The following is a 16,171-nucleotide window of genomic DNA, read 5'->3' on the forward strand; positions in this document are numbered from 1 at the left end:
TGAAATGTCGTTTTGTTATTTTTCAAAGGTACATAATATTAAGGATTAAGGATTCATTGATTGCATTTCTGCTATTCTGTTAGCTTTAGGATCATTCTCTACTGTCTTTGGAGAAGAATGGCGAGAGAAGACTGATCGAGACTTTGTTAAGGTAATTCATAAACTGAAATGCTAAGCCGTGGAGTGAGTGCTGCCAGGCCAGCGTGGAGCACCGGCGGCTCTGCTGGAGCACACCGCCGCCTTCTCCTTAACAGAACCGCTCCCTTCAACCTGCTTAGAGGTTGTGACTGGATGAGAGAGTGTTTAAGGTCTCTAACGAGCAGAAATGAAATTCCTGTGTTCTTTAGTTTATTTCTAAGGTAAGGAATATGTAATAATAGCAGAGAATATTTAAAGCTTTAAATTCCTAGGATGAATTTAAGGAAATTTTATTTTTATGAGTATTCTAAAACTGTAGAATTTAAAAAGAAATAATCTTCAATGGGACGTTACTCTGAACAATGAGTAGGTATGACTTATGGAAAAACATCTGTGAACATATTTTTGGAAAGGTGTCTAATTATGAATTACAGGTCAGGAACCACACAAAGATATGGATAAATTATTTTCAAGTTTATATTTATAAGTTAGTTTTATGGATTTCAAATAATATCTGAGAGGCTAGGTATGGCCAGGCATGGTGGCTTACACCTTTAACCCTGGCATTCGTGTAGCTAGGCAGAGGCAGGAGTTCTTTGAGTTGCAGGCCAGGTGGTGTTGGCTGGGGGGCAGCAGCAGCTATTGTTAGCACATACCTGTAACTCAGGTTCTCAGTGGATGAGAAAGAGGTCTTATGTTGTTATGTTGGACATGGTATCTATTAATAACTGATGTTCAGTGAAAAATGAAGTAATGAAATTGCGAACTATGATATAAATGTTTATATTTGTTTTCATTTCTGTCGGTTTTTGCTTCACATATTTGAACTTTTGTTATTATTCACATCCATATTTGGGATCACTATGTTTTCCTTTTCCTGATAGATATTTTGTGTCAGCATGAAATATTTCCTAGCCCTTCTGCTAATGTGTCTCGCTGCAGCCGATATTGTCTGGAGCTAGCTTAGCCATGGCTGTCTGCGCTTGGCGTTGTCTTACTGTGGCTTTGTCTTCCTCGTAATCAGTGTTGCTTTTTGAGATTTTTCCTCTTCACAGAATACAATTTTTGTCCTTAAATCAGCATGGTTCAGCTATACATTTTGTGAAATTAGTGATTAGCATTTGACCTCCCAAGTTGTATTTTATTAAAATTTTGTTTGTGTCTCCATGTTTAAGAGATTTGTGTGTGTGTGTGTGTGTGTGCATGAAAATTGTTGACTTCGGGGTCTTCTCTCAGTACTTGAAGACTTGGTCAGTCTCGTGAGCTGTCTTTCATGTGTAACCGCACTACCTGTCTCTGAGGCACTTTGTTCCTGATCTCTGTAGTCTGGGTGTGGCGTGCGTCGGTCACAGGTCTCAGTGCGTTCCCTGCATTGCTCGCTTAGTTCTGAGTCTATAGTTTGATGGCAAAACATGACATTTGGAAAGTGTTTGACAGTTATTTCATTTATCAAAGTGTTTTCATTTCCTTCCAATTTTATTGGACTACGTTAATACGTATACTAAACAATAACATTTCACACATCACTAATGTTCTGTTTTGGTTTTTAAGTCTTTTTTTCCTTTGTGTACTCTGGTTATTTTTGTCAAATTTTTGTCTTCTCAAGATGAGACAATCTTTGATTTTTTTTCATTTGTAGTTAGATTTTTTAATTTAAAATTTTTAATTGAGATTTATTTTTGTGGATATGCGTATTTGCTGTGAAGGCCAGGAGAGGGCGCAGGCCTGGGACCAGAGTTATGGTTGTGAGCCACCATGTTGGTGCTGGGAATTGAACCTGAATCTTCTAGGAGAGCAGCCATTGTTCTTTACCTGTGAGCTGTCATTTTAGGGTTTAGCTATCCTTTTTTTCTCTCTTGTTTATGCCTTCTCTCTTTGTCTTTCTTCAAGGAATTTTATTTAGTTTCTTGGTTCTTAATTCTGTGGGTTATCACTTCATTTATTTAGAAAGCCCTCTGCCCTGATCAGCCAGTCTGCTCTGCCCTCACGTGCCTCCCATGAAGCGCTGCGGCTTCTTAGGGGCCTGTTTCTGGTCATCTTTTTGTTTCCTTATACTTCAAACTTGCTATTTTTGATTTTGACTATTGTTAGTTGTTAAACACATTCCTTGAATCTTTAAACTCTGGGATTATATTTTAGTTGTAGAATTTCTCTTTGTTTTCCATTTCTTTGCCAAAATGTCCAGTTTTTATCCCTTTGGCCTGCTTTCTATGATCAGTCTGACTTCCACGTCTGGTGTCTTTATTATTGACTGCACTTGTGACCTTTTTCATTGGCTATTGAACATTGTGTTTGTTTAAAAACTTATTTCTTTTCCATTTTTACCAAATACCATAAGACTTTGCATGTGTGCAATGATGCTCAGTGGCCCTGTGCAGCCTGGAAACATTTGTTTATACCAATAGCTCCACAATCAAAAGAATTTTGTCCCCAAAACCCAGTTATCTTGATAACTGTACATCTCCTTCTATTAGTGGAAGCATGGCCCACCTCCACTGTTACTCTTCATTTCCCATCCCAGGCACTAACAGACTGGAGCTTTGTAAGATACAGCAGGTAAAGCCTAGCTCTTAGCCTTAAAGAGACTTTGGCAGATTGTAGGTTTTGACTCCTGTCTTTCTGCTTACAATTCAAAGACAGTTGGGCAATCCTGGAAAGCATGCCCCACCAATATACACTGTGTGAGAAATCCCTGTACACAGAGACACTGATCATATAAAATTCAGAGGTGCAATCAGTGCCTCCCATGGTTTACATGTGTGATCTGCATAAACCAAGCTTCCATACTTGTAAAACAATCTGAAAATATGTGTGATTCCTGTGGGTAACAAATCGCAGGTGCTTCAAATTATACTGTGGTTTGATCTATAATACCTACCTACAGGTGATGAGACTGCTAAGGAAATTCTTGATTCCACTTAAATTAATGAATGTAAAGATGTCATATCTCTCCCCATCCAGATTCCCATAATACCTTACAGAGTTCTTTGGACCCAGATGAAGAACCTTTGGTCTATAAAATGTTATGTTAGGCTATGTGAAACGTGAGTGATTATGTCAAACCCTTAAATCCATAGATTGTAGCAATATTCAGAGGAAATGTGAAAGACAGCATAGAAATATACTTTTATATAATGTATAATTATCAAAGTAATATAATATTTGCTTTAATCCATCAGCATTTAAGTTATTTCTCATTACAGTTTTGGAAAGACATTGTTGATGACAATGAAGTACGAGACCTCATTTCTGACAGAAACAAGGCTCATGGTAAGTCAGTGCAGGTAACTTTAGTGCACACTCTTAAAGTGACAGTAGTAATGCAGTAGCAAGTTAAGGGAAATTTGTATTTTCTGTTGTAGAAGATACATCAGGAGAATGGATTTGGGAATCTTTATTTCATCCACCTCGAAAGCTGGGCATTAATGACATCGAAGGACAGCGGGTTCTTCAGATCGCAGTGATTTTGCGAAACCTTTCCTTTGAGGAGAGTAATGTTAAGCTCTTGGCAGCTAATCGCACCTGTCTTCGTTTCCTGTTACTCTCTGCACATAGTCATTTTATTTCATTGAGGCAGTTAGGCCTCGACACCTTGGGGAACATCGCAGCCGAGGTAAGCGTGCGGCCACGCGGCAGGGCCTTAGCATGGCTTGGCCTTTTATCCACATCTCCTTTAAAATTTGCCACTATGATTTTTAAATGTTGCATTCTATGTCTGCCTGTATTTGCCAGATTTTAAATGGTTATACTTATTTGTAGCTGAAAGGTGGGGCAGAAGCATGTGTTTGTGGAAAAACAATTTGGAATGACACTTGAAGTTTAGTGGTAACTGTTCCTGTAACACAGCAATGTCTTGTTCATTTTCATGACATTTGCAGTGCAGAGCTTGGGCAGAGGCATAGAACAATGACGGTGTTCTTCCTTCCTTCCTTCCTTCCAGCTTTTACTGGACCCTGTCGATTTCAAAACCACTCATCTGATGTTTCATACTGTTACAAAATGCCTGATGTCAAGGGATAGGTTTTTAAAGATGAGGGGTAAGAACTCAAATATTTTGTTATTGCATGTAAACAAACTTATCATTTATTTCAAGCACAATAAATGTATATGTATTTGCAGGCATGGAAATTTTGGGAAATCTTTGCAAAGCAGAGGATAATGGTGTTTTGATTTGTGAATATGTGGATCAAGATTCATATAGAGAGATAATTTGTCACCTCACTTTGCCCGATGTGCTGCTCGTGACCTCAACACTAGAGGTGCTGTATATGCTCACTGAAATGGGGGACGTGGCCTGCACAAAGATTGCAAAAGTAGAAAAGAGCATAGGTAAGCCACTCAGCACTTGGCACACTTGGTTTTTTTCAACTTTAATTTCTTTTATTTTTTGTAATAGGGTCTTATGTAGCCCAACTTGGCCTCACATTCACTATATCCAAAGAGAGTCCCCCTGCTGCCACCATCTCCTGTGGCAGCGATCACAGGTGGGAGGCACCACCTGTTTGGTTCAGTGCTGGGGTCAAGCCCAGGGCTCTGTGCATGCCGTAAACACACCATGCCAGTGAGCTGCAATCTACCCACGCATTTTCTCCATTGAGGAAAACTGATTCTGTACTATGTGAAAACTTGAATTTTCTTGTGTAGTATTAAAGAGTCATTACTCCTTCAGACATACAGCTTTGTCTTATCCTTAAAGAAACATCCGTTCTGTTACACATATGATTTTGTAGCTGTCTGAAATCCATGTTCCTCTTCACATTTCTTGGCAAATTTCAGATCTAAGCTGACAGCACTGTTGTGCCTGACTCTTTCAGAACTTTCCTTCTCAAATGGTCAGTGTCACATTTTAAGTACAGAAGCTGTCTGAGATGCTACCTTCTGGCCCTACACGTTCTTACCAGTCACCCCTATAGTCTTGCTAGTTTAAGGTACACTCACTGAAGCATGCCATGTTAGTGTTTTATTCAGAAGCTAAAGTGATGCCCTTCTTATGTATAAACACTACAATCAAAGGTAATAAAAACAGAATGAAATTTTGTTAATTGGAAATTAAAAGGTCACTTTTCGTATCAATGATCCCCAAAACTGAATACCTGCCAGAATCTCTTTGGAAACATCTAGTCTCTACCTCAGAGAGGGTGCTGATGTGCTGTGATTCACTGCCTGACCTGGCCTGGCCTGGCCTCGCTCTGCTGTACTCTGAATGCTGTCACATTGACCCTCTGACTCCCTTCAGACATGCTGGTGTGCCTGGTATCCATGGACATTCAGATGTTTGGCCCTGACGCACTGGCTGCAGTGAAGCTTGTTGAGCACCCGAGCTCCAGTCACCAAGTCTTATCTGATGTTAGGCCACAGGCTATAGAGCAGGTCCAAGCCCAGACCCACATAGCGCCTGGTCCAGGTCAGTATTTTCACATTTTTTTCCTATATGCTTGTGGGTGTGTGAGACTTAAGATTCAGGGAAAATTCAAATGTGCAGTACAAGAAGTAATGTTTTACGGAAGGGTTACCTAAAGAAGGCTTATATTAGTGGTTTCCTAGCTAGGCTGCATTGTAGATGCAGCAAGATCAAGGTGAGGACAAAGAGAGGATGGGATGGAACAGAGGAATCAAGTTCAGTACAATAAAGAAATCTGAGGGATGTACAAGGAGTCAGTGCTTCTTGTGATAGTGTGAGACCTGTACATACCTGAGCAAGTTAATTGCGCATTCGCTTCTAGTTCTCTTGAGTGATCAGGGTATACATACTTGGTACCCCTAATATTATGGGAAATGGTATTTTATGTGTATGAGTGTTTTGCATGCATATATGTTTGTGTACCATGTGATCGCAGAAGCCATAAGAAGGCCCCTTTTATGGAGTTAGAGATGAGTGTGAGCCACCGTGTAGATTCTGGGACTTGAACCTGAATCCTCTAGAAGAGCAGCTCTTGCTGCCTGTCCTCTACCCTCCTCCCCCATCATTCCTAAAGGCCAGTGCTAAGGCCACGGGCTCAGACAGCTCAGGAACAGACGTGTGTGCAGAACAGGACATGTGGCCATGCACAGAAGCATGTATGCATGTGTGCTCAGACAGCTCAGGAACAGACACATGTGCAGTACAGGACACGCAAACATACACAGAAGCATGTATACATGTATGTGGGTGTTATTCTTGGCATTCTATGTCTCCGTTCTGTTTAATTTGAATATTTTTAATTATAAGGCAGACCTAATAACTAGCCTTCGCTTTTAGACTTTTTTATTCTGGCTTATTTTAGTCATTTTTTATTTTAGCACTCTTAGCTTTTTTGTTTTGTTTTTTGGTCAATTCTCTCTCTTAATTTGTCCCAACAAATCCATCTTCCGCCTTCCCTGCCATCTGTTCATTATCTCCAAGGTAGTTTCTCCTTCCTCCCATTCTTTGACTGGACATAGTCATCTGTACAGTTAGGTAGTGTGGAGGTGTGCAGAGTGGCTCTCCTGTTGTTCTGAGTTCTTTGCTTACAGACTCAGCAGTGTGCCTGCCCTTTGTCCGAGAGCTACTGACTTCTTGATGTGCTCTGGGCAGGAGCCTTTCTCCTTCTTGTCCAGCTCCTTCAGTCTCCTGCTCCTGTCCATATGAAGAACTGCAGGCGTTTCTCACTCTCCCTCGTAACTCCAAACCAAAGAACAAAAACCTCATAGGGCCAGGCATGGTAGTAAGCTCTGAGTTCAAGGACAGTCTCACTAGTTTGAACACCAAGTGAGTTTCAGAACAGACAAAACTACATAGTAAGATTCTGTTTCCAAGTGGGGAAATAAAAGTACCTCATTATTCTTAATGTTATCACCTGTCAATTAAATCATCTTCCCAAATATCATGATGGTCTTAGTGCTGAAGACTTGGTACTCCTCACATTCAGTCATGGTTTCTATGTCTCCAGTTTGAACACAGTATTAAGACTCTATATTCTGTCTGTGTGGAGTATGGAAAACATGTCACGTATTCCATTGTTCGCTGTGTTCTCCGTAAGCGCCTGGCAGTGTCGTAGTGTGTGTGTGCATTGAACCTACATGCCAGAACTGAAGAGATGTTCTATCAAAGGCAGTACTAGAGGGTGGACGGACTCACCTGTCATCCCAGCACTAGGGAGGCAGACGGGGAGCTCTTTAGTGAGACGTAGTCTCTAAATAAACAGGCCCCTTATATGTTTAACTGAGGAAGCTTTAGTCAGTGTATAAGTTTGTCAAAAGAAACAGAAACAGACAATACTGCTACTTACATGGACAAAGAGTGTCTTTTTATCCTCAAGGAAGAGACTTAAGTGAGTGTATGGAGAGGTGCTGTCTAACAGAGTAGCAGAGCTGCTGAATGCATGTGGAGTCACAGAAGATGCAAAAGTCCCTTCACTATGTTTTCCTTATGAATGACCTTTCATCTTAGCGGTTCCTTTCACCTCAGCAGATGAACCTAAGCCCTGATCCTGTCTTCATTTGTATAATGAATACAGTTGAGTATTAATCCCTGGGGTTTTCACTTAGGTCGTGTCTCATTAACAGAGGTAGATGTGGGCCTCTAGACACCCAAAAGACACATTTTGAGCTGGAGAACATTCAAGCAGTTACTCTTCTGTAGATGGGCAATCTGACCCTTTTGTAGTTTAACACTGCTCTCTTATGGAGGGTCATCGCTAAACTTCCTGCCGTTTCCTTTGTCATTGTGAATGCTTTTACCTGTTTGTAGGTCAGCATCGGAATTTCATCCTTATTTAAATGGTTGCAAACTGACTTTTAAAAATAATATATGTTCTTTATAGTTACTAGTTTCTGAGGCACAAAGCATTTCTAAGTGGGTGTGGACTAAGACTGCGGGTCAATGTCAAAGCACATCACAACACACACAGCCCCACATCCAGCCTTAACCCTTCCTGCCAGCATGTCGGACTGGGAAGCCCACCCTGGCTTGGCCTCGCCCCGCAGCCGTACAAAAGCGGAACCAGAGGTGACAGTCATGTTTGACCTAGCACTTGTCAGCCTGGAAGTAAACACTGAGGGTCTGCTTGCTTCCTTAGGGTGCTCTGATTAAAAGTCTGATTTATTTTCACAAGTTTCAGTAATAAATAGTACACCAGACAAGAATAAATATAGGTTCTTCTAAATAATTATTAACTACAAAGCAAAGTGCTTGGATGTATTTTCAATGTCCAGGAGCCATTAATATGGTATACGTGTGAGCACATGCTATTTATTGCTAGAATGGAACCAGCATTAATCCTAGCCTATCTTTGTTTAACTGATGACAATTTTCTCCTTATCTACAGAGTATTGACATTATTTCCTCCTCCCCTTCCTCTCCCTCCCATCTTCAACCCCTCTCCTCACCAGCAGTTTTTCCCATTCCAAAGACTTGGTTTTTCTTGTGATGGAGATCAGCAAAATTGCCTGTGCCGGCTGCAGCTGCTAGGCAGTGAGCTTGCTCTCCCTGCAGCTGCCAATAGGGTGCTCTGCTCTTTCTTTTCTTTCTTTTGGTTAAAATCAAAGAATCCTAAAATACTTGACTTGTCGCTTCCTTTTACGATAGGTTTTATTTCTGAAAAGCTATTTCCAAGGTATTATTATATAAATCATCCATGCTACTTAGCATAGTGCTTCAGAGACTTGGGAAGGAAGCAGAGTTATCTAATGCCATACTTAAGAGCCCAGATCCCTGAGTTCTGTACTCTGACCTGAGAACTTCCATTTATAACAAGCTCCGGTGAGATGCTGATCACACGCACTGGGCCAAGAAACCTGAAGTAGTATTCACTATTGAGCACTATTGTATTCCAGCGCAATGCTTCCGAGACTTCGAAAGTGCTTTGTATCATGTGTGATTTAATTCTTGTGAAAATCTTATCGGTACAGAATTTAATACATGAGATTGTCTGCCTTAAAACCAACCTAATACAGCTGGGATAGAGGGTGTTGCTTTGGTGTTAGGGCTGGAGCAAGGCCTCAAATGTGCAAACCCTGTAAAGCTAACTTTTATTATTTATATAAAGCAAAATTTCTTTGCTTAGTTTTGAGACAGATCCTTGTCATAAAGCCAAGGCTAACCTCGACTTGGTAATCCTCCTGCTTCTTGTTCCATCTTACATAGAAATTCTGTAGAATTACTATTTATCTTTTAAACTGAAAAATGAATTTATTACTTCCAATGCATTGTGTAACTGAGCTGACAGAGGTTTGTGCATTGTTTACTTATTGGTGGCAGTGCTGGGGTTGAATGTGCGGCCTAGCACCTAAGTTAGGCAAGCAGGCGAGCACCTAGGCGCTCTTGGGTCTGCTGCTTGGCTCACTTCAGCTGTTTTGACCACTTTGTGGCTTGTTGTTTGTTTGCTTGTTTAACATGTACTTGCTCACTAAAAAATTGGGGAAAATAATAAATATGTAAAGTATTTGATCAATTTCTAAAGATGGCACAAATAGTTTATATTGTTAGTAGCTTCATTATCCATTTTATTGTTGTTGAATTATTATGAGGCTAAGCAAAATAGGAGGGCTGTAAAACATAGTACCCGGTGTAGGCTTGCTCACCTTGCCTTCTTTCTCATTAGTGTATTCCCACATGCTTTATAAACAAGAAGTGCTTCCCTGCCCATGGGTGTAGCTTGCTGTTTCTGTTACCTCAGTCCTCTGGCTAACCCGCCTTCTTCTTCAGCTTCCAGAGCAGTTGTAGCACAGCATGCTGCCCCCCCTCCAGGAATCGTGGAAATAGACAGTGAGAAGTTCGCGTGTCAGTGGTAAGTGACTTGTTTCTAGTAAGGCTTGAAAGTGACAGAAAAGACCCAGGTTGAGCAGTCACCATGCGGTTTTAGTAAATGTAGATCTGAGTTGTGTCAAATAGTCAGGATTTGAAAGAAAGGAATTCATCAAAGTTTTCTAAATTCAAACAGCCTAACTGTCATTAAATTATGTCATATAATGCCTCTGGAATAACATTTGTGTTAAAAAATTATCTTTTGCTTTATATAAAATAATACTTGTCAGCTTGCAAAGTCTGTTAACTTATTGTGTTGAGACTGAATTGAGCTGGGATTGAGAAAGTAAAACCAGGATTTTTTGTTAAATATTGTCTTTTCTGTTTAAAGCAAAATTTTTTTTTCTTTGTTTGGTTTTTGGCTCTTTGTTTAAGGCAAGCCTTTGCTATGTAGCTCAGGCTGGCCCAGAGCTTAGCCTCTCAAGTACAGATGCTAAAGGCAGGCAGCAGCATCCCTGCCTTACAGCAAAATGCTTTAGTCAGAAGTAGCTCCACTTTCTTCTCATGGTTAGGGGGGAATTTAATCAGGTGACACACTAGCCAGCATGTCTTCCTGAAAATGGACGCCTGGGCAGGTGCTCTGTTTCCTTGAGAAGACTGTGTGGGCACTCCTTTGCCACTCTGGGCAAAGCTTATGCAGCCCGGGAAGTTCTGTGCTGGGCGGATGTGCGGATGTTGTGTGAGGCCACCTGAAAAGCTGTTGGCCTCCCCAGTCTCCAGCGTTGTCCTCGACTTCAGTCCTGTCGCTCTGCTCTTTGGTTTGTTGTCTCCAAGCCTTGTTTTTGTGACAGCATCCAGACTCTTGTGCTTTGCTCTGAGCAAGTTCTGGTTTTAAGTATCTTGATTTTCTTTCCTTCACCTTCTCTGCTTTTCCACGGCAACCCTTTGTCCTCGAGTCTCTTCTTCTAATGCTAATTGGATTTGTTGTGCATTGCAACTTAAATGAGATATTTGTATCTACTCTTGAACTCTGAGACTATGTAGAGAATTGTGAAAGTTGGGAAGAGCACAAACCACCACCACATGCAACACTCCCTTACATTCCAGTATGTTCCAGCCACTTCTGACCAGAAGGAAAGGAAATTATTTCATCAGTTACTGTGAATAAATGTGTGAGGAAATAGCCAAGGTAGCTTATTTTGCATGATGACTTCTGAACAGAGACTTTCCAAGGCTATGTTGCTCTAAGAAGAAGCATGTGTTGGCTTGTTGTGAAGTACAAATGGGGCTGCTGTGTGGAGAGTGGTGTGCGTGGTGGCTTGGTGGCAGAGTGGAAAGATTCAGTGACTCTTGGCTGAGGCAATTTGATCCAGTGGAGTTGAGGTTCCCACAACTTCCTTGACGTTAGTGCCCATTACATTGCCTATGATTAGGAGTTTTTGTAAGACAGGCACACCAGCAGATAACCGCTGGGAACACTGCCTCTCAGAGAGAGAACATTTGTTGCTAACAGAGCACCCTTCCTCTCGCTGAGGCATGACTGTAGCTTTTGTTTGTTTATGCTACTGTAATAAGTCTGGTAAATAATTGTTCTATTTCATTAAATCTATCTAAAACATACTGTGTATTTTTAGTACTGACATGAGGTACTGAATTTTGATTAGTTGAAGTAATTATTAGTATAATAGGTTATCTTTTAATATAGCTAAACAGGGTTTCCTGTGGTGTATAATGTCTTTATTTCTCTCTCTTTTAGGCTAAATGCTCACTTTGAAGTAAATCCAGATTGTTCAGTCTCTCGGGCAGAAATGTATTCAGAATATCTCTCAACTTGTAGTAAATTAGCTCGTGGTGGTATCCTCACATCAACTGGGTTTTACAAGTGTCTTAGGTAACGTGCATAGCTCTTCAAACTCATAACTCATTATGTTGTTTGCTCTTGCATACTAGAGAAAATGCCACAAGGCTGCTGCTATTTGAATCTCTACTACTTGACCATTCCCACGTGTTGGCATTAGTGCAATGGAGGCTCAGGTTAAAGGCAATTTATAAGTCACTGTGTGGATGTATGATGAGGTTTGTCAAAGAAATAAAAGAAATCAAATTCTCCTTTTGCTTCTATCCCCTTTGGCATGTTGAAGATGTTCTTTTTAAGTCTTTTTAAGTCTTGAATACATAATAAGTATCTGGCCAAAGATAAGACTTTTTGAAACTCAGCTAAAATCATAAATGCTTTTAAACGGGCTATATATGCAATTCTTAAAACTTGGTATTAGTAATAAGTAATGTTTTTTTTATTTATAGAATTAGTCTTGAATTTTACAGAAGGTGACACTGTGAAGCATGATGGTCTATGCATAAGCAGCGACAATGATGCTCTAAGCATTACTGGAGGTGATGGTGTTCTTGTATCGGTTTTCATAATTGAGTATGTGTTATTTTACAGAACAGTTTTTCCAAATCACACAGTGAAGAGAGTAGAAGATTCCAGTAGCAGCGGGCAGGCGCATATTCACGTCATAGGAGTGAAGCGGAGGGCTCTGCCGCTCCCCGTTCAGATGTACTATCAGCAGCAGCCCATGTCCACTCCTGTTGTTCGTGTTGATGCCGCTGCTGATGTGTCCTCGACTCCTTCACCTGCAGGTATTCATTTTACATTTTAATAGTTACTTTATTCAGAGGCAAGACTTGGCTGTACCACCCATGTTGGCTTCAAACTTGGGAATCTCCTCAAAGGTAGGATTATAGGCAAATGACCACATACCCTAGTTTTTAAATGTTTTAAATACTGCTAGTATATCACCAGAATTTAAATATGTATTATGTCTGTTAAGTGATAACCTGGCTCTCTACTTTGTACAGTGTTTCTCATGGCTGTCTTTGTACTTGTCTCTTCTTTCTTGGCATTAGTTTCCTTACACTCTCGTTTTCTATTAAATAAGATAAGACATCTGGTGTCTTGCAGTCATTTCACTTGGCGCTGTCCTTTTCCCATATCTACAGGAATCCCTCACGGATCACAGGCTGTAGGAAATCATTTTCAAAGGACTCCTGTCACCAATCAATCTTCAAATTTGACCGCAACACAAATGTCTTTTCCAGTGCAAGGCATTCATACTGTGGCACAGACTGTTTCTAGAATTCCACCAAATCCTTCAGTTCATACCCACCAGCAACAAAACTCTCCAGTGACTGTCATTCAGAATAAAGCTCCAATCCCTTGTGAAGTCGTTAAGGCAACAGTAATGCAGAACTCTGTGCCCCCGACAGCGGTTCCTGTGAGTATCGCTGTTGGAGGAGGGCCTGCACAGAGTTCTGTGGTTCAGAATCACAGTGCAGGGCCACAGCCTGTCGCAGTTGTAAATTCTCAGACATTGCTTCACCATCCTGCTGTGATGCCACAACCATCTCCTCTACACACAGTGGTACCAGGACAGATCCCTTCGGGTACCCCTGTCACGGTAATCCAGCAAACCGTCCCACAGAGTCATGTATTTGGACGAGTACAGACCATCCCAGCATGTACGTCCACAGTGTCACAGGGTCAGCAGTTAATCACCACATCACCACAGCCTCCACACACTCCATCTCAGCAGACAGCAGCTGGTGGCCAGCCACAAGACACTGTGATCATAGCACCCCCACAGTACGTAACAACTTCTGCATCCAATATCGTCTCAGCAACTTCAGTACAGAATTTCCAGGTAGCTACGGGACAGGTAGTTACCATAGCTGGCGTTCCAAGTCCACAACCCTCCAGGGTAGGATTCCAGAACATTGCACCCAAGCCGCTTCCTTCTCAGCAAGTTTCATCCACAGTGGTACAGCAACCTATTCAACAACCACAGCAGCCAACCCAGCAGAGTGTAGTGATCGTGAGCCAGCCAGCGCAACAAGGTCAGACATACGCACCAGCCATTCACCAAATTGTTCTTGCTAACCCGGCAGCTCTCCCAGCTGGTCAAACAGTTCAACTAACTGGACAACCAAACATAACTCCATCTTCTTCACCATCACCTGTCCCAGCTACAAATAACCAAGTCCCTACTGCCATGTCATCTTCTTCTACCCTTCAGTCACAGGGACCACCTCCTACTGTCAGTCAGATGCTATCTGTGAAGAGGCAGCAGCAGCAGCAGCAGCATTCACCAGCACCGCCAGCACAGCAGGTACAGGTACAAGTTCAACAGCCACAGCAGGTACAGGTGCAAGTTCAGCCTCAGCAAACAAGTGCAGGGGTTGGTCAGCCTGCTTCCAACGAATCTAGTCTGATAAAACAGCTGCTGCTTCCAAAGCGGGGTCCTTCAACCCCAGGAGGTAAGCTTATCCTCCCTGCCCCACAGATTCCTCCCCCAAACAATGCAAGAGCTCCTAGCCCTCAGGTGGTCTATCAGGTGGCCAATAACCAAGCAGCTGGTTTTGGAGTGCAGGGGCAAACTCCGACTCAGCAGCTATTGGTTGGGCAGCAAAATGTTCAGTTGGTCCAAAGTGCAATGCCACCCGCAGCGGGAGTGCAAACCGTGCCCATTTCGAACTTGCAAATATTGCCGGGTCCACTAATCTCAAACAGCCCAGCAACCATTTTCCAAGGGACTTCTGGCAACCAGGTAACTATAACAGTTGTGCCAAATACCAGTTTTGCAACTGCGACTGTGAGTCAGGGAAATGCAGCTCAGCTCATTGCTCCAGCCGGTATTAGTGTGAGTGGGGCACAGGCAGGAGCTGGACTTCAGGTGCAGACGCTTCCAGCCGGACAATCAGCGTGTACCACTGCTACCCCCCCATTCAAAGGCGATAAGATAATTTGCCAAAAGGAGGAGGAAGCAAAGGAAGCAACAGGTCTACATGTTCATGAACGAAAAATTGAGGTCATGGAGAATCCTTCTTGCCGGCGAGGAACCATAAACACCAGCAATGGGGATACAAGTGAGAGTGAAATCCAGGTGGGAAGTCTTTTGAACGGGAGAAAGTATAGTGACTCAAGTCTACCTCCTTCAAACTCAGGGAAAATTCAGAGTGAGACTAACCCGTGCTCACTAATCAGCAATGGGCCATCATTGGAATTAGGTGAGAACGGAGCATCTGGAAAACAGAACTCAGAGCCAGTGGACATGCAAGATGTCAAAAGTGATCTGAAAAAAACCCTCGTCAATGGAATCTGTGATTTTGATAAAGGAGATGGTTCTCATTTAAGCAAAAACATTCCAAATCACAAGACTTCTAATCATGTAGGAAATGGTGAGATATCTCCAGTAGAACCGCAAGGGACTTCAGATGCCACTCAGCAAGATACTGCCAAAGGTGACCAACTAGAAAGAGTTTCTAATGGACCCGTGTTAACTCTGGGTGGGTCACCGTCCACAAGCAGTATGCAAGAAGCTTCAAGTGTGGCGACACAGCCGTTCAGTGGTACTGACTTGCCTAACGGACCTCTAGCTTCAAGTTTGAATTCAGATGTGCCTCAGCAACGCCCAAGTGTGGTTGTCTCACCACATTCTACAGCCCCTGTCATACAGGGGCATCAAGTCATAGCAGTTCCCCACTCAGGATCTAGAGTGACCCCTTCTGCTCTGTCATCTGATGTTCGGTCTACAAATGGCACGGCCGAGTGCAAAACTGTAAAGAGGCCAGCAGAGGATAATGATAGGGAAGCCGTCCCGGGAATCCCAAATAAAGTGGGGGTTAGGATTGTTACAATCAGTGACCCCAACAACGCCGGCTGCAGTGCAACCATGGTCGCAGTGCCAGCAGGAGCAGATCCAAGCACTGTGGCTAAAGTAGCAATAGAAAGCGCTGCGCAGCAGAAGCAGCAGCATGCAGCGCCCTACGCACAGACTGTGGTCCCACAGGTAAGTCCCTGGCGTGGATCTGTAAACATGAAGGCTGAGTGCATTGTTTGCTTATGTGTCTGTCACCTTAGGCGCTGTGCTGTCAGGTCGTGGGTGACTGAGACGTGTTTCACTCCAGCATTCAGGTGAGGGCTTTTCAGCTTCCTGTGCAGCCTCGCCTTCCAGAGCAGGGGCTGGGCACCAGGCAGGAGCACCGAGGTGTGGCTCATTGCCACATTTTAACATTTTCAATTCAGTGATAGAATGATGAATACAAAGTAGACATTCATTAAGTTGAATTTTTAAATGTTTACTACATGTGAACTTAGTAATTTATCTTGATTTGTATGTCTGATGGATTTTCCTCTTGGAGTCTGTTAGAAATCTGAATAAAATGATAGTGAACCAAACTACATTTGAGAAGAACTCTAATATTATGGAGTTATTTCATTTCTCATTTTATGTGCTCTGGATCTTGCATTTGGGTGGCATCCACAGGAGA

General features: G+C 42.3%; 1 protein-coding gene across 1 annotated transcript in view; it reads left to right on the forward strand.

Moving 5' to 3' along the window:
* Positions 1 to 16,171, forward strand: part of Arid2 (AT-rich interaction domain 2) — a 116,988-nt gene that overhangs the window by 67,409 nt on the left and 33,408 nt on the right. The window contains exons 6-15 of the mRNA XM_052160851.1: positions 84 to 151; positions 3,342 to 3,408; positions 3,501 to 3,751; positions 4,079 to 4,175; positions 4,258 to 4,467; positions 5,375 to 5,542; positions 9,803 to 9,884; positions 11,598 to 11,732; positions 12,288 to 12,484; positions 12,845 to 15,690. Of these exons, the coding sequence (XP_052016811.1) occupies positions 84 to 151; positions 3,342 to 3,408; positions 3,501 to 3,751; positions 4,079 to 4,175; positions 4,258 to 4,467; positions 5,375 to 5,542; positions 9,803 to 9,884; positions 11,598 to 11,732; positions 12,288 to 12,484; positions 12,845 to 15,690 (4,121 nt within the window). The remainder of the gene's footprint in view (positions 1 to 83; positions 152 to 3,341; positions 3,409 to 3,500; positions 3,752 to 4,078; positions 4,176 to 4,257; positions 4,468 to 5,374; positions 5,543 to 9,802; positions 9,885 to 11,597; positions 11,733 to 12,287; positions 12,485 to 12,844; positions 15,691 to 16,171) is intronic.

This window comes from Apodemus sylvaticus, chromosome 17 (assembly GCF_947179515.1).
Source record: "Apodemus sylvaticus chromosome 17, mApoSyl1.1, whole genome shotgun sequence".
NCBI classification, from domain to species: Eukaryota; Metazoa; Chordata; class Mammalia; order Rodentia; family Muridae; genus Apodemus; species Apodemus sylvaticus.